This window comes from Aquila chrysaetos, chromosome 15, assembly GCF_900496995.4.
Source record: "Aquila chrysaetos chrysaetos chromosome 15, bAquChr1.4, whole genome shotgun sequence".
In the NCBI taxonomy this organism is placed as follows: domain Eukaryota; kingdom Metazoa; phylum Chordata; class Aves; order Accipitriformes; family Accipitridae; genus Aquila; species Aquila chrysaetos.
Window position 1 is genome coordinate 604,051 of NC_044018.1, and position 19,362 is coordinate 623,412.

Sequence of the window (19,362 nt, forward strand, 5' to 3'; positions counted from 1 at the left end):
ATACAAACTCTTTTCTTCTCTGTTATGTGCAGCAACATGTCAAAGAAGTCTGCCAGAAGCAGAATAAGACCTTATAAAAAAGAGGCAAAATGGAATTACCCACGTCAACCCCTCCAGGCAATGAGCAACCTTTGTAATAATGGGTTTGTAATAAGAAAGAGACTTAATATTAACCACTGCACGGAAGAATTTTTAAGCAATCTACACTTTGTGAAGCCTGACTCCTGGCAAGTGCTGAAAAGCTTAATTTTAGATATGCTTTATAGCAGGCACATTGCTGCAACCACAACAATTAAGATTCCAAGACCTTTTTCATTATAACTCATTACACATGCTCTTTTGAAAAGTAAAAAGCCCAGCAGAAATGACCACATTTTAAACTCAAAATGGCAATAGCTTTAACAATGATTAGCATTCCTGGTTTTGGAAGAAAAATAAGAGTTAGATTAAATTAACGTGAGTCTGAACACTCTTCCTAGCACGTATCTGATTTTCCAGTCACATTTGTGAACCCAGGTAAGCTTGCCGGGTGGTACCCCAGCCCCCTCCAGAACATCGCTCAGCAGCCTCCAAACCTCAGAAAATCACAAAATGCAGAATTAAGGTACATGCTGACAACCTCCTCTCTGCCTCCTCCCAGGATGGCACTAAGATAGTAGGAATCCCCAGCAGGTATTCTGGCTGCTTTACTTTGTTAGGTGCAGCTATATGGAATAATGGAAAGAGTAAAGATACAGTCAGATCAGGTTTTTGACTACAGGAGAGCTGGAGAAAGAGGGTCACCAGGGGGGAAGCGCGCTGCTCCCGATAAATCTATCGCCAAAAGTAGATGCATCCTGGGAAGAACAATTCATCGCTGTGTTTGGCAGGCTGTGCCAGCTACAGCGTACAGATATTTTCTCTTCGAGGAGAATATCTAAGTGTAGTGGGCAGGAGAAAGTGCAGGGCCTAGTGGCATTCTGTGGCTTGCACTGGGGTGTTGTAAAAATCTTGTAGGTATGCATGTTGCTTTCATAAAGCAAGGGAAGGATTAAAATATAAAAGTTAGTGTAGGTAATCCTGATCTGCAAAACACACAATAAACACAAGCTTTGTGGTTCAACAGAAAGCATTAAGCTCGTACACACTGTCCTAGTACCTTCCTGGCTGAAGGTGCTGCTCTATTTGCAAAAGGCAGGCCATGTTTGTCCCCTAAAGCGGAGCCATCATGGCAGCGCTGGCTCATTATTCAAAGAAAGCAGAATTTAAGTTATGCTGACATGTACCTTTAACTCTCGTTTCCAAAGGGCTTGCCTTTTACTGAGTTCAGGTCCTCTGGGAAAGCCTGAGATAACTATGGACAAGCTTAATTCTTTGTAAACTTTGTCAGTATAATACGTACCGAATGTTTGTATAGCAGTTAGTGCTCATTCAAAGCTGCTGTAGCATGCTAATTAACAGCTAAGCAGCAGTGCGGATGGCAAAAAGTAGAAGCAACACATGACAGCACTACTGACAGGACAGGAAAAGAAATCACCAACCTAGTACATAAACCTATACCTTAAAAATTTATTTCACATTGGCCTCAGTTAAGGTGCAAAATTGTTTGGTACGTCCCTCTGCTTCCTTACCCACCCAGCAATGTTCCCTGTTGCATGTAAACAAACCTGCAACACCACCAGCCTACCTCCTCTCGTCTTCTTACGAAGCAACTGGCATCTCGGTAACATCGCTACACCTGAACTGTTCCTGGTGCCTTCTGCTGCCGCGTGCCCCGCTTCGCAAGCGGGGATTTACTTGGAGGACACTCACGCACTGGAAACACCGAGCAAGGTGTGTGCTGAACCGGGGATCGCCTGGGCTAAGCCGGGGACCCCCTGGTCCAGCCACCTCCCCGCTCCCAGACGGCTTCTCACCTCTCCCCATCACACCCCAAGGCTGCTGACTTGCCTCCTTCCCTCTCCCCACCTCGTCCAGGGACGTCTGACGTGGTAATTCTGTATTAGCTTGCTTTCAGATGTTTAAACGTATATCATTCTTAACCTCTACATTTCTGGTGTTTTGAGGTTTAAGTTTAAGGCACTCTGTATTTTGGAACGCTATTAGATACCCTTGATTAGCATTGTATTAGAACTGTTCTGAGGCATTTCATTTCTTTGGGTGAGAAAAAGCCCTGTAATGTCTCTGTTCATCACAGCCCAACTCCATCCTTCTTCATTACCCTTGGCTCTTTTCTGAACACCATCTCACCAGACTTGAGCTTCACCCAGCCCTGCTGCACCACACAACCATGATGCAGCTCTTGGTCACCAGCCACCAAGTTACAGCTCCCAAGGACACTCTCATACTCACAGGTGTTGATTAGAACAAATTCTCCCCTCTGGCCTTGATAAATGCAGTTCTGACCCTCTCTTCTCTATTCTTTTTTTCCTCAGTGAATCATTTGTACATCAAAAGGCAATTTTGGAGTAGCCCAAGCCAATTGTGAATGTGGATAGAATTTGCTAAATAATTTTAAGCAAAATGAAAAAAACCAAAAACTTAGGAATCACTTCTCCATATCGCTCAAGCCATATTGCTAGTGAACATTATGTGGACTTTCAGCCTCCTGTTGAAGTTGTTTCATCTAATACGCTTAGACATACTCTTTAAATTAAAGAAAATCAGAATGGCTCTATGTTTTGGTAATTAATTTACTAGAACGGTGACGTCAAAAGGATCTCCACAGGTCTCCAGTCCACCCTTCTCCTCAATGGGGGGGTCAAACAGATGAGATAGCAGATGTTTTCCTAAACTGTTCTTAGAAAGTGTACTGCTGTACCACGTAACCTGGTCTGAAACGGATCTGCCAAACTTAACAAACCTCTAGACCTACAGCTGCCACCCCTCATCTGAAACCTCCATTGCTGAGAATTAAATCTGGTGCTTCTCCCCCCTCCCCAGGTGGACACCCAGTCCCCTTCACCAATCCCTTGCCCACGGGGACCGCCGTTAAGAGCTCTGCCAAAGCAGAGCATTCTCCTTCTCTGGAAGGTCGAGCTGTCAACACCACCAGCTGCTTCTGGACTTGCCGTGCGTCTACAGCCTTCTTAGCCCCTGCTGTCCAAAAGTCAAGGCAGCGCATCAGGTGGACGCCACTGTGACTGAGTCATCGTCTGAGCTGCCCTAGATACGGCCCTCCTGTTACTACAGACCCCAATCACATTACCATCTCCTTTTTTGTGGGAACTTTCTTCATTTGCATTCAGTTCCTAATCTGCTACAACTCCCCAGATACTTTTCAGCAACAGGCCCGTCTAGTCGGTCATTCTCTACTTTTTATTCATGCATTTTATTTTCTGTCGCTCGAAGCTGTCTTTATTAATTTCATCTTATTGATCTACAGGACCATTCTGAATTAGAGGCTTGCCCTCTGGAGAATCCCCAGTACCTCCCTTGCATAGAGTCACTAAGACATTTATGTATGCCTGTTCCTTATTTCATCGTGCAAGCTGCCAAGATGTAAACCGAGCGATGCTGAACTGGGAACTGACCCTGTGGGATCCCACCTGACACGTGCTCCCTCTTTGGTAGGAAAATATTGATATTTTCTTTCTCTGACTGCAATTTTTCAACTGGTGTTGCACCCACGTAACAGCAGTTTCAACCAGTCAACATTTACCTAGTTTATTTATGAAAATACCATATGGGATAGTGTCAAAAGCTTTATGAGTCAATACATTTTAAATTAGTGCTTCCCCCTCCTTCACGAGGCCACCCACCCAGGCAGAACCACCCAATTTCCATTCTTTGACACGATTTGTTCTCCACATAGATATGTCAGCTATTTTTATTCCCTACCCCTCTACGTGGGTACGGACCGATTGTTTTGTAACGTGTTCAGGAATCTGAAGGTATCCCTTTGACTTTCAGACACGTATTTCAGCAAAAATACTTCTTTATATAGCCTGAGAGCAGAGAAACAGCAATGTCACCTCTTGACACCACAATGCCACCCCCTCTCCTTTCTCTTTTTTCTTTTCATGAGTAAAATATAAGTGGCCCGGTTCCCTGTCTGTGCAAAAAAAGGCCCACAGCCAGCAGTGCCTGTACAGCTGAAGGATGGCCAGCTGTTGGGGACAGGGACACTTCGGGGTGGTTAGGCTGCAGATGCAGCCACAGCTGTATTTGTGCCATTCTGCAACTGCCTTTAAAACCTAAAGTCTGGGAAAGTTCATTGTTGGAAAAACACCCTTACAAAGTTACTTTTTATTTATCCTGCACTTTGAGTCATATCTACATCTTCCAAGAAAATTTTTAAACATCTCCCAGAATCACGTCTGGCCCTTAACATGGCCTGAATTCGGACAACAGTCAAACATGCTGCTAAGGGCTTGTTTTGTTCTGCTTTTAAAAAAAATTGAATATATCCCTGGTAGAGAAACTCAGGACTATACTATAACCACAGAATCTTTTAGTTTTCAGAAGATGGTATCAAGGACAAAACACTACCTGCTCCCCCAAGTTAGCCACACACTATAACTGAATTCTTCAAAGCAGCATTGAAATGTAATTCTGCAGTATGTTTTCCACGCTTTTCATATAACAGCCACCATACACAAAACGACGTTACACCATGCAAAGCAACAGTCCAAAGATAGCAAGAAATAATGTTAACCATGCTCCTTCCGAGGGAAGAAGGGAAGCAGTATTAAGTGGGAAGGGAAAATTGAGGTCAGAGGAATCTGCACAGAGCTGCAGGACACTCCTCCTTGTCCTGCTTCTCAGGGGTGATGGTTGAAGGTTTGGGTCTGGGTGCTCAGTCATGCCCGGGGCTCGAACATGTAACTGCACGTCAGTGAGAATGGGGTTTGAAAGGTTCATTGGCTCCTGCCCCAAATTTTACACACTAAGACTTGGCTCTGCAGCTTTATAAGCAACTCAATAAATTACTAAGGTATTTAAACAGTACTTTTGGTGTCTTAAATTAAATTCTGTTCTGAAAATCTACCAGGAAAGCCAAGTAAAATAGACAATTTTTTTAAAATCTTGTAATTTACAGCAAGAAATCCCTGCAAATTTTTATTATGCTGGCTCACAACTTTGTAAATCTTTACAAAATTGCACACTGCTGCTCTGGCTACTGAGAAGGGAAAGAGCTTTTGAAAGAGCTGCCGGGATGTAATCTAGAGGGGTCTCTTGTTTTCTGTCACATTACTTTTCCCCATGATTGATTTAAATAGTTGTTAAGGTCAAAAAGGATAATTACCATCATTCTCTGCATACAACAGACGATGAAATTTAGCATAGTAATTTCTGAATCAAAGCCATGCTTCTGACTGACCTCCAGCACTCTGTTCAGACAGTGATGTAATCTGGCTTAAAGATTTAAAGTCATGGGGAAGCCGCCACATTCCTTGAACACTCTGAACAACCTTTTAATTTCTTCAGACCCCTACCTCCAGCTGTCATATGCAGGAAAGACGATGGGGCGTATATCCAAGCTGAAAATCACACAATATAATTATACAGGGAAATGTAATGCAGTCCAACAGCAGCAGCATGCTGGATGGTCATCATTAAAGCAGAGAATAAAACCATGATCTCCTAACACTTGAATTTAAAGCAGATACAGGACAGGGAGGAATGAAGAGCCAGCAAAGTGGCTGCAGAAGGACAGCAGTGATAAAAACTGTTTGAGTATGTATGCTGCTGTTAAGTTACTTGAAAAAAATAATCAAAATCTTAAATCAGAAAACTTGAACCAAACATGTGGAAGAACATGTGGAAGTGTAAAAACAGAGGACTTGAACAAAAATTAAAGTATCAGCATTGTAGTGTCACCAGCAGGTCAAGGGAAGGGATCCTTCCCCTCTGCTCAGCGCTGGTGAGGCCACCCCAGGAGTGCCGGGTCCAGTTCTCCCCAGTACAAGAGGGACATGGACAGACTGGAGAGGGTCCAGCAAGGGGCCACCACGACGCTGAAGGACAGGAGCAACTCTGCTATGGGGAAAGGCTGAGGGGGCTGGGACTGCTCAGCCTGGAGCAAAGCAGGCTCAGGAGGAATGAATCCATGTCTATAAATGCCTGCAAGGAGGGAATGAAGAAGAGGCAGCCAGGCTCTTCCCAGTGGTGCCCAGTGCCAGGACCAGAAGCAATGGGCACAAAATCAGAAATTCCATCTGAATACAAAACCCCCACTTTTTTACTATGAGGGTGGGTAAACACTGGCACAGGTTTGCCCAGAGAGGCTGTAGAGTCTCTGTCTGTGGAGGTATTAAAAACCCAACTGGACGTGGTCCTGGGCAACCTCCTCTGGCTGACCCTCCTTGAGCAGGAGTTGGACCAGACTATCTCAAGAGGTCCCTTCCAACCTCAACAAGTCTGCGATTTCTGTGACTTTGTAATGTAAACATTGAGGTGAACTAGGCTGACAAATCTCAGAGCAAAGATCAGGTAGCTAGAAAAAAAGAGTGTACACAAAATGGAGTGAAAAAGAACTGAAAAAGAAACTAAGTGTTTGAATGGGATGAGAAACGTGATAGAGAGCAAATCCAAATCCTCAGAGTGTAGTAATCCGGATCTGCTCTGTCTGCAGGGTGCTGCTGATGGACAGTCTTGCTTCCCATTCCCTTCCCTTCTGGCATGGTGTTTTTATCACCACTGCTCTGTTGGACCCAACAGTCCTGTGACAGCAGTTGGATTACAATAAAGTTATTAGAAAACCCATCATGAACCAGAGGGAGGAAGAACTGGAATGCATGAGAAATATTACTTCAGCGGCAGCATGTAACATAAACTGAAGCACCACTACTGGAGGAGGGAAAAAACTACACAAGAGGTGAAAGTAGCTGATGTGAGAAGTGGTGTAAAGGTAGACCGAAGCTTTCACAACAGAGATAGGTTAGAAGACACCATCAAAGCAGCATCAGGATTAAGCACAGCTATCTTGCCCGCAGGTCCTGTGTCTCCTGTTCCTACCCAGCAGTCCCACGAGGCGCTTGCTGACTGCAGGATGAGTCTGCAGAGTGCTGTACCTGCACACCCTCCGAGGTCTGCGTTAGCCCAAGACCGTCTGCATGCCAACAGCAAGAGAGAAACACCTTTCACATCTAGGTTGCAAACCCAAGATTTCTTTTAAATTTTATTCACATACTTTCCTCTCGATCTTGAATCTTATAGCCACTTAAGAGCAGTGTAAAAATGTCCCAACTATTCCCCTTGGAGATGCTTTCTGACCATTTTTTCCTCCCCATCAAACTCCCCACGCTCTCACCTAACACATGTTCCTCAACCCACATCCCACAGACTCAAAATTACATGCAGAGGATTTTAAACCACAGGTTAAAAATAAATACCTAGAGGCATCTAGATATCAGTTTAAATAATAAGTACTGAAACAGAGATTTTTTGTTTGAAATTGTTAAGACTGAATCATTATGCTGACCCTTGTCCTCACCCTTCCTTCCTCCTTGCTGTCCCCTTCTCTTTCATCTTGTAAAGTATCATCACATCTTCACTGAGCAAGGTTACATGTGAGCTGGGATCTCCCTTGTCTCTAGACAACGAGGTATTTTTATCCCTTTTGTAGAAAGAAAGTCTATTTTGGTATTATGCAGGTATACATCTATAACGGCAATCCAGACAGTGCCAGCTGCCACAATCCACCCAGGCTCATGCTATTGAGCTCTCTTCCCCAAAACCTTTTCGTGGCTGAAACTATGGCTAAAATGGATCTAGGATCTCTAGAGGTCACATAGGTCTAAGAAGCAGAATATAAAAAAACAAATGTACTCCACCTGTGTCAAAGAAAAATGGCAGAGCGGATAATAACAGTAGTTTCAGTCACTTTCAGGTGGAATTGGTGACTGGACAGCTAGAAGGAAATGTCAGAGAGATGAATGTGGACGTGGGAATGAAGGAGAAAAAAGGCACATTGGAAATAGTCAGAAGATAAATTAAGCTAGCCAAGCAAATAAAAATCACTCTGGGTTACAGAACTTAAAAAAAACAAGAGACAGCATCAATGACATAGATATGTAATACATCAATGCAGAGATGAAGGCAGAGGAAAGTTTCTGGAGGTCTGATCAAAAAGCTGGAAACTACACAGTTCTGCATACATTTGCAAACCCAGAGAAGGACAGAACTCAAGGGGCATAAATCAATGGTATTGGAGACAGCAAAGTTAAACAAGGACAAACAAAAATAAAGGCAGAAGGAATATGAGGGTCTAGGAAGAGCAGATAATCAGTGACATTAGGAGCAGAAGACTGAAAAAAAGTCCAAGTTAGAGTTAGTGGAAATAAAACCTCTCAGATAGGAAAAAGGAAGGTTTCTGAATATTGTCTAGGCAGGTCACATCACATCCCTTTCAACTTCAGTTCTTAAGTTGGAAGTAATTTTCTTTTTAGGCTGTAAGAACATGTTTCACCTGCCCAAATGCAATGTCTATAGTCTCCAAGCTCCTTAGAAATCAGAAAAAAAGAATGCAATATTTTGTTGTATTATAGGTAGCAAATACGGTGACTGCTTTTATAGGCTAGGTTGTTGAAAAGGACTTCTATTTTAAAGACCCTTCTCAGTCCAAAGGAGAAACTTTTGCCTCCCTGAACACACATTACTAGAGGCTTCTTAATATGAGCTAGCTGTCTGCACTCCCTTTACGGTCAATGGGAAAGAAAACAGGCATTGCTAGACTGTTCTCATCTTAAAGTGGACAGCTAAATCAGGTCCGCTCCATCACACTCCAGAACAGTTTATTTGTCTACATAAACTACGTAGGGAGCCTGCTGCAGCTAGCTTAGGAAGAAATGTCTCCGCTGTAGGCAACTGAGCAGTTGAGATGATTGTCACTCTTACACATTTATAGAAGCCATAATGGTAACAGAGACATATACAAGCCTTTTAGGAAAAAGCAGAGTGATCAATCCATCTTTTCACATAGTATATACATTAACAAGACTGAAATACAATGCATTTAAATTCTAACATGGATCTGCAATATAAAAGATGCTGCATAACCTACAGACTGACCACGGCTGCTGAGAAAACAAATGATGTAGAAGGGTATTTAAAGAGGGAAGTACACGTCATTAACCTAATTGAGGACAGGTTGTCTTTGGGAACAGAATTACTGGAAGAAGAATAGTGCACATTGACCACAACAGAAATGGAAAAAAAAAACCCCAACTGTTCTTGAAGTAATTTAAAATAAATTAGCTAAAACAAATAACATTTAATGGGCTTGGCCTACTCTTACAGAAGAGACATAATCATCTCCATTTATTCAGAAAGGCTCGTTGGCTGTAAAGATCAGAGAAATGCTGTGTTTTGTTGTATCATAGGTAACAAATATAGGCAAGGTTGCATTAAAATTTCCCCTTTGTAACTGTCTCAATAAATGTACAGAACATCTGTCTCCCACATCTGATACAACACTATCAAATGTAAACATGCCATTGAATCAATCGGCTTTTTTCATTTGGAAACTTACATTTTGCAGGATGGAAAATATCAAAATTATAATGTTACATTTCTAAATGTGAAAAAAATCCACAGCTGAGCATGGCCATAGCTACACTTCTGCTCCCAGAACTCCCTGCTTACTAGAAAAAACTTTTTCTGACCTCATTCTGTCTACAGCATTTTAGAGACGACAGAAAGCTCCCTGCCTCGCGCAAAATATAGTTATTGAAATGGTGGGATCTGAAGAGTTCATTGCCCCTCTGGATATTTTCCCACTGAAAGCAGAGGATGAGGAGGCTAGAAACGCTAGAGGTTCCTCAGAGATGTGCATGGACTGAAGAGAAGCATTGATGAGGGCTCCTTTGCTTTGTTCTTCACATTTTAGTTCACAAAAAAAGTGAGCTCAGGCATTACAATCCCGTTCTTTCAGCTCAGTCTTATTCCCAACAAAACAGTTGCCAAAGGGAGGTTATTTTCATGTTTTTAACAGAAGGAAATCACAAAAAGAGGTTTCCATCCTGCCCTGCTGCTGAATGGTGGCGTTCAGGGTGTCCTGGAAGAGCGAGAAGCTCCGCAGTGCAGCTAGCCCCCGTCCTGTCTTTTGGCAGCCCTTGTGCAATGAATGGATGCAACCATCACAAGAATCACAGAGTCATCGAATCACAGAATGGTTTGGGTTGGAAGGGACCTTAAACATCATCCAGTTCCAACCCCCCTGCCACAGGCAGGGACACCTTCCACTAGACCAGGTTGCTCAAAGCCCCATCCAGCCTGGCCTTGAACACTGCCAGGGATGGGGCATCCACAGCTTCTCTGGGCAACCTGTGCCAGTGCCTCACCACCCCCATAGTGCAGAACTTCCTTACATCTAATCTCAATCTACCCTCTTTCAGTTTCAAACCATCACCCCTTGTCCTGTCGCTACGGGACCTACTAAAAAGTCTGTCCCCATCTTTCTTCTAAGCCCCCTTTAAGTATTGAAAGGCTGCTGTAAGGTCTCCCCGGAGCCTTCTCTTCTCCAGGCTGAACAACCCCAACTCTCTCAGCCTGTCCTCACAGCAGAGGTGTTCCAGCCCTCGGATCATTTTTGTGACCTCCTCTGGACCCGCTCCAACAGGTCCATGTCTCTCCTGTGCTGAGGACCCCAGAGCTGGACGCAGGACTCCAGGTGGGGTCTCACCCGATCGGAGCAGAGGGGCAGAATCCCCTCCCTCGACCTGCCGTCCGCAGCCTTTCTTCCCCAGGGAGACCCTGGGCTGACGACTGCCCACTCTACCTCCAGCAGTGAAATCGCTGCCTCAGTTTCTCAAGGCCAGAGCCGTCAAGCTCAAGCTGGAGAAGTCTCTCATTCTCCCACAGCAAGAGTTACTGATTTCAGCCTCTTTTTCACGAAAGATAACGTATTTTCCGGATGCAGACTGGCTTTACTTTTTTTTTTGCAGAGGTCAGTACGGAGGAGCCGTGGCACACAGCCCAGCTCTGCAGTAGCTCTGGTCGCAGAGAAGCCCTGGGACGAAGCAGAAAACCCGTGTGCCTCCTAGAGATCCCCACACCCTCCGTGTGTGCATCTGTGATGAACAGATTAAAACTGGAATGAGGCCAGTTTTCACAAATAATTTAGCGTAATTCACAATTACGACTAAATTCCTTCTCTTGTGAAAAACGTTACTTGGAAGCACACGAAAAAGGCTTTTAAAACAATGTACATTAATCGGTATGGACTTCCACTGAGGTTCTGGGTTAGCTGTATCTAGCTATATTTAGCCAGACAGCTATATCTAGCTATATCTATATCTACAGGAAGCCCTGTGAACAGCAACTTCCTAATAGTATCTGGGTGCAATAAAAAAATTGCAGAAAACAGTTCTCTTTTTCCAACAAAATCATGTATAGATATCCATTTACTATTCCTTCCAATTTTGCCTTCAAATAAATTGACCCATGTTTGTTCCATCTTTTGGGGAAAGCAAGCAAAACAAAAAACCTTACTCTTGGATTAGTCTACTGGTGGAAGCTGGAATATATTAGCGTGAAGGAAGAAAGTTTGATGAAGGTATAAACAAATGTAAAATGCTCTTCAGAATGGAAAGGATTTAGGCAGGATACTACCTTTTGCTCCTACTATAGTATTACTGTCACAGAAATCAAATACATTTCCAACAAATGCTATTGTGCTTTGCTGGTGCCCTTTCATTCTTTTTCAGCACTGAGGACATTCAAAGATGAGCCCTATTGTGTCCACAGACAGGCAACCATGTAACTTCTAACACTTTCATCTGTCATTTATTCCAGGTATATAAAATACAGTCAATTTTAGGAACAAATCTGGCTTTCAAAAAGAAGCCAAGCCACTGAAAAGTGGCCAGTTTGAACAGCTTCAGCACATTAAAATGCGGATCCGAACCCCATTCAGCTCACATAAAGCAACCTCAGCAACCCTGCTATCTTTATTTCATGCTGCCAAGATGCGACAGTGCCTCCAGCTAGGGAAATGAGGCCCTTAATTTTAGTCAGTGATGATCTTTTACATCATGGATTGATCTAGAGCACTAGTAACTGTAATAAATCTTGGGGAAAACATTGTAATCAGACATATGTGAACTGACAAAATAGAAATGTAAGAAATTTTTAAAGGGGGAAAAACCTGTTTCTCCTGCCTTAACTCTATTATTAACTGCTGACACCTGTACATTTTCCAGGTTTAAAGAAATGGAGGATACAAAGACAACACAGACACGTGCTCCTATGCCCCTGACAAACTAGATAGATGAACCAATAATGCTTCAATGTATTCAGTGGTTCAGTCAGCGCACTAAAAGTCTCAAAATACTTGGAAATGTTATCCCATATATGGATGGGCATATGCTGAGACAAAAACAGAGACTTTCAAGCTGAGGCAAGAGCCAAGTATTTTAGCTTTCGTGCTTACTACTAACTCCACAGGTTCTGTAACCATCCACTTTGACTGGCTGTATGCAGAGGTTATGCAGAATTTAGTGGATCTTGAAATGCCCTTCTATGGAAGGCTAAAAAACCACCCTGCTACTGAATATATTTCCATGCATAAATATTTGTAACCTAGCAATCAAATCACTTCCCTACCTTCCTTAATAAACTAAACAGATAATGCTCCTTTAGCATCACATTTCCAGCTCTTAGATATTTCTATAGCGCTCTCCTAATTAATTTTGCGGTGTTTCCATATTATTTTTGAAATATGTATACTTGACCTGAGCCAAAGTTTTAGCAGTCTCAAGTAAAACCTGGAAAGCAGCATTTCTTTGGTATGTGTGGACACAGCCTGATTAAGATAATCTATCTTTAGAATCTTTAGAATTACTTTTACTTTTACTTTAGAAGTACTTTTCAGTGTAGTTCAACTCAGTAATGCCAGCAGGCAAGCCCTGCAGAGACGGAAACAGCTTGGGTCATACAAATCCTATAATATGAAATGGCTTTCACTGATCACTTCTTGTAGAACCTCAGCTGAATAAAAAGAGAAGCTCTGATGAAGACCTCCATTTCTCATTATTATGTGATTAAAAACAAACCAACCCTGATTAGACTTGGACAGGTGTATGTAGCCACCACAACTAGATATTTTGCAAAGAACAAAGGCACTAAGCAGAGTCTGAATGACAATACCTTTCGAGAGATGTGTTTGGGTTCCACTGCGAGCCTCAGGTACATCCCCAGGGGCTTGTTGAGTGGTTATGGAGAAGTATGCGTTCTGCAAGCTGAGAGCCTGAGGAGCTGGAATGATGGAGGCAAACATTACTACCTGAACCTGAGGCAGCCTGTCCGTTCCCCCCAGGTCCAGGAAAAGATAAATACCCCATTCCTTCTTTGGAATAAGCAAGTACAGAGAGAAGAAGCCTCCTCCCTTGAACTCTTGCAGAATCTGCTAGATGACATAACCTTTCGTAACAGAATTCTGGAAGTGGGATCCTTGAAGAGGGAAGAGCCAGGACCTTGGTAAAAGGCAGATATTAATACAGGTGTGGCGATCACAGATGGTGACATCTACCATGCATTTGCTGCCTGTCAGTTCTCATGATGCCTGATTAAAGAGGATGCTTGAAAGTAAGATGATTTCTGGCTTTCTAAAGATTGGTTCTGGACTGGTCTAGTGCCATTCCACACTTCCGCGAATGTCTTGCCTCTCAGAAAGAGCAAACTGTAGACAAAGGATGACACAATGATCATTTTGCAGAATCAGGTAATTTCTTTGGTGTTCATTCCATGTTTATTCCAACTTCTTTTCTTAGCCTTTGCTGGGGATGGTATTTGTAAAGTATATATGCTATAGAGGTCTTCATTCTGAGTTACTTCAGTGTAGCCTTTGAATCGCTGAGGGAATGGCTTATGTATTGGAGTACAGAGAAGTTCTGTGCTTTTAAGTGGGCAGTCACCTATAGTTACTTGCGTGTTTTTCAAAATATGAGCTGCTTGCAATCAACTGGTACATTGTTTGGTAATAACTGTGACCAAGGATCGTCCCCAAAGGCTGAAGTAGCCTATCTTGACATTTTTGTTACCATCCCGTGTTTTTTGATGATCTCAGTCAGCTCCCTTCTACAGATGTATGAGGCCTGAGTTAGCAAAGGATAACTGATGCTCACAAGGAACCTTTTAAGCAAGTCCTGCTAGTTGACAATTTCAGGGTGTGTAGAGGCAGATGACATGCCATATGTCCAAACAGGTCTGATTTCTCAAAGTTTTTATTTCTGAACTATCTTTGGTCTACCTGATCTTGTCTTGGACAACAGACAGCAACAGAGACCTTGCTCCTTTATAAATACAAAAATGGTCCAAGCCAAAGGGTGTTGCTGATTCTAAAACCCTGTTGCTGATTCTATCATGTCCTTATTAGTCAAAATACTGATCTTGGTAGCGCTGTTGAAAAGCTATTTATGTTTCCCTTGATCACTGCGGTTTCTATATTCAGTACTTCTGGGATTCTTGTGATCAAATCCAGATCTATGCATATCCTTGCCCACATCAGGGAGGAGAAAGATTTCTTTAGTTGCCTGCCTTTGCGACAGTCTCTGCTCACAAGACGTATGCGGATCCCTGCAATTCACACAAGCAGAAGAATATGGGACTGGAACACCAAAGTGGCCTCAGATTTGACTATTAGATGCAGTTCTGGCCATCCCACATCAAAAAGAAATGTTGAAAGAAGAAGAGTACCGATAAGGAAAATGAGCATGATCCGAGTTACAGACTACCTTCTGTGCAAGGAAGAATTAAGTAGACAAGGACTCTTAGGCTAGAAGCAGGTGGGATATAAAAAATGTTCAATAGAATGAAGAAGGTGAACTGGTGAATGTTACAATAAAAAAGGAAGAGTTTTCTTAAACAGGTCATAACTGAATTGTAGAACTCACTTGTGCATGCTGGATTTATGAAGCAGTGGTCTCTATAAATACTGCAAATGAGGAAGTAGACTGATGAGTGCTGCAAGATGGGAACAAGTGCAAAAAACAAGAGCAAAATTTGACTTACTGACTTGACTTAATGGTTTACTGCTTATAAACTTCCCTAAGCATCTGCTACTTGTCATCATGGGTGACAGGAAACAATATCAGCATGAAATTCCTGTACCCTTAAACCCCTGACAACATAAAGGTCTTGTCATAATGTAATTAGAGTTTACCTTCAGCATTACTTTACTTACTAATACCTACTTACCTCAAGCTGTTGATTTTCTTTCCCTTCACTATTCCACACAAAAAAGCTGTTCCACTATTCCTTATCTCAACAGTGCATTGCAAGATCTACATGGCCAAGAAAAAAAGTGGTCAGGTGGCAATAGCCAGCCCTTCTCTTACTTTGGATTAGTGCTTGATATGGTATTTTCCTAGCATTTTCTGTGGTGTCCCCCTTCTCAAATTAAGGGAATAGGTGGGCTAGGCCCTGCCCACAGAGGAACGGAAGCACAGCTGGCAGATGATGATGTGAAAGAGGTATTTTGAATGAGTTTCTGGATGTTCCCATGCAAAAAAAAAAAACCAACCAAACCCAAGTGTTTCCTTAGGTAAAATGTACTTTAGGATCAATACTGGTACTTGGCAATAAAGCCAATACTGGTATCTTCTCTTTTGTTCATTTAGTAATAAAGTATTTGTTCCTGTGTGCTTGAACTAAATTGGCAACCGAAAAGCATATCTGTGGAGGACTGCTTCACCTCCTCCATCAGAGGCCATCCTCCAGAATATTCAGTGCTAAGCTTATATTTTGCATGAGTCTGTCTCCTGGTATTTTGCAAAGCAAGAAACGCAGAGATACTTGCTGTGGATAATCTTGACTCAAGTTTCACTGGCCTCTTCTTCCAGAACAGACATGATTTTTATAGATAACACAGCAGACACAATCTGAGAAAGAAAGAAATCTCTGAATGGAAAGAAGCAGAGGAATGAACGGTTCCTGGGACTACGTTATTCCACAAGACAAAAAGGCACCTATCACACCCACTGACCAGCACAGAAACTCATCACATACTGGAAAGAGGTGAAACGCTGGTAAGCCAGAACATGACAGGATGGCATTAGGAAGCTCTCCCTACCAGACAGGTGAGATGGTCTTGAGGACTGTGGAATTAAGAGATTTTTTAAACGTGCGTTATCCAGTTTGGATTAAGAAAATGGGAAAAGGTGGTTAAACAAAGAAGTAGAAACTACAGAACTAGGTGATCACTACCCACATTAACTGTTGCTCCTGAGTCAGAACTGACAGAGGGTTGCACCATTCCATTCTGTAAGACCTTTTACGCAAGAGGGTGAAGAGGCTGCAGGAGAACCTGACAGACACTGCTACTTGGGAAAAGTTTCAAGCTTGTGTGCACAGAGGACATGAGTGCCTAAAGCACGCTCTTGTCTGATAGAGATTTGGAGATGGGTGTTGCCTGTGCTACAGCAAACAAACTTGGACCCCAAACAGAGGTTAAAAGCAGAGACAATGCAAAAGACCTTGCCCACAAGGTAGCTTGCAACCCAATAAACAAGATGTTATGTGTTATGTTGCTTAAGGACTGTAAAAGCAGTCTGTAAAGCACTGGCTTTGGGAATTGTCTGCTCTCTCAGCCTCTTCGCTTCTAATTCAGCAAAAGGTGTATTTCATAGAATCACAGAACAGCCCAGGTTGGAAGGGACCTCACAAGGTCATCTGGTCCAACCTTCCGTGGGAAAAGGAGCCTAGATAAGATTATCTAACACCTTGCCCAATCGCGTCTTGAAGACCTCCAGCGATAGGGACTCTACTACATCCCATATTTGAAGTCATACAGTGTATTGCACATTGCGTAGCATTTGTAGATGTTATGTGGAATGATTTACAGACCGATTGTGAAATAATTTTAACACAGCCAGTTCAAACCTGCATACATAACTGACTTACTTTGTCAAGGAAAGTACATGGATCTTTGCTTAGTTCTGTTTGAAGGACTGCCGCTGAAAATGAGGGATCTGGCTTGCCTCTTGAGTGCCACCTTGCCACTAAAATTGTGACAGTTCAGTTTCTCATTCCCTGCAGGGAACATTTATTCATTCACAGCTTTGGACAAGTGAAGTCTCCAGTGAACCACCTTGCTATTCTCCCTAACATATCTTAACAAGAAAGAAAAGTGCAAATACATGATTCAACTAGTTTTTTGCATGTTTACATATGTACATCCATACAATAATTTACATATATATATAACTAAGTAAAAGTAAAACCAAATTCAACTCAAACCTAAATGCCTCTAGTAGACATGGGCAACTCGAAAGAACTTTGGCAGCTTAGCTGTGTTTGGTGTGAACAACTGTTAACAATGGCAACGCAGTATACTCATTATGTGAAATGTCTCCAGCAGAACAGAATAATCCTTTGTCAGCAGAGGAGCCTATGATACAACAAGACCAGCCTTTCTCAGAACAGCTTTGGAAGTAATGCTCTATTTAAAAATGAGAAACAAAAATATCTTTAGCGCTCTTTAGATATTTCTTCAGTCACACTCACATAATAACATCTATTCCAATAAAAGAAAATCACTCTTCAGAGAGAACAAAATGAAGCACTGCAAACAGTTCCTTATATTATGAATGCTGCATACACGTTTTGAAGGGCAGTGTTATGTGAAATATATTAGAAGAATCCTAGTGATGCAAAATCCATCCTCTGTATTTTTTACCTCTCACAGAAACAAACAACCGATATTGCAAAGCACGCATACCTTTTTGTTGGTGTAGGTGCTCCAGAGGACATGTGGGTCACCATGGTGTCATTCATGTTAGTCAGAGGCCGAGGAGGACTAAAATAAAAATATTTACTCCAGTTAGTGATTTTAAAAAACAAAAAAGAAACAAAACCAACACTAGGAAAAAGGACATAACTGTGCTCTTTGCATTTTGCACACAGGTACTTGAAGAGCTTGATCTGCTGTAGTCTAATTGCTTTTCACAGTTCATGTGTCACACTAAAATGAAGATAAAACTAACATCTGTGATTACATAGTTGACCTTTGGCACTGTCTAGTAGTTCAAGAAAATGTAGAAACCATTCAAATTATGGCAATTATTTGAAATGTTTAAAGGGATTAAGCAAAGATTTATTATAACAAGCAATCATTTATACAACAACCACATACACCATCTGTCTGATTTTTATTTTAATAAATTAAAGGTAGTTGAAAAAAATAAATTGATAGAGCCTTGTGTTCCTTTCTGCCCTATAAAATACAACCACAGACTGATGCTCCCATTATTCGCATTTTTAAACCCTGAAAGTCTCCCAGTGCCACACTGCCGTGGCCACCCAGGCTTCGTCTGCTTGTGGCTGTGCAGGGAGTGGGAGGACACGAGGAGCCCACACGGGACGTCCCCAGACAACTCTGCCGGTAAATTCAAGCCGCTGGGAGAGAACTACAGCAGCTACTATCACAGAATCAATATTTGCCTATGTTTACCCTCCAGTGATATCCAAATACATCCATCATCCTTTAAAATGAGACGTGCAAAAATGTACAGGGTTGTCTGTGCACAGATGAAAGCTCAATTTGCACATTAGACAACATGGGACCTGTGCAGATCCTAATGGAGAAAAATGCCACGCTTTCCTGCATGCTTTCTTGGAACATGGATTAAAATCTTCATAGGTTTGTATTTGCCATCATCTTAGCATTCCCTCTCAGTTAGATTTACTGCAGATAATACTGAAATGAATTCCTGGGAACTTCCGTTTTCTAGAGTACAACAGTGCAGAAGGTGTTCTCCCCAACAGCGTTCGCAGCTTTTGCCTTCCCTGACATTCCCAGGGCAGCTGCACGGAGCTCCTCTTTCGGACGTGTGAACACTAGGAATTGCCTTAAGACTCATTAGCTTATTTCATTCAACAATTTTAAGAGCCCAGTAATCCAGAGAATCAAACAACCATTAAAAAAAAAAAAAAATCACTTGGATGTCAAACATATGAAATGAAAAAGAACATATTTCCTGTACATCTTACTGCATTCCTTCTCCATGTAGGATTTGAGTGCAAAAGCACTTCAGTTCTCAGTCCTTGCTCAGGACAGATTTGCCCAGAAGTAACTGTGCTGCATGCTTTCATGTTAATGTTGTTCTAAATATAACGTTAAACCAAGAAATAATTTGGTCATAAGGTATTTACTGAATGTGCTCCTTTGGAAAAGGAACTTCTTACTGTACAAAAAAGCAGAAATAGGATTATAACGCACTGGAAATCCAACAGTACGTTTGGAAGCCATTAATTTTGCTAGTGAACGTACAAACACATCCTGTGGCAACGAGCAGTTAATTAACAGTGCTTTCCCTCTGCCCCTTTATCTCCCTACTTACTTCTTCTTGACCGAACGCAAGGAATGCTCTGTCCACATCTCCACTGCAAAACTCTCCTTTTTTCCTAAAGATTTACTTATCGGCTTTGCATTCTCCTGAC

At 42.2% G+C, this 19,362-nt stretch overlaps 1 protein-coding gene across 10 annotated transcripts in view; it reads right to left on the bottom strand.

The window, feature by feature from the left end:
- The window catches only part of DTNB (dystrobrevin beta), a 214,767-nt gene that overhangs the window by 96,632 nt on the left and 98,773 nt on the right, over positions 1–19,362 (bottom strand). For 9 of the 10 annotated variants that reach the window (XM_030037505.2, XM_030037503.1, XM_030037509.1 and 6 more), the window contains one exon: positions 17,642–17,719. In XM_030037505.2, the coding sequence (XP_029893365.1) occupies positions 17,642–17,719 (78 nt within the window). Of the gene's footprint in view, positions 1–13,071; positions 13,180–17,641; positions 17,720–19,362 lie in introns of all 10 variants that reach the window. The other variant, XM_030037512.2, reaches the window with a different exon arrangement.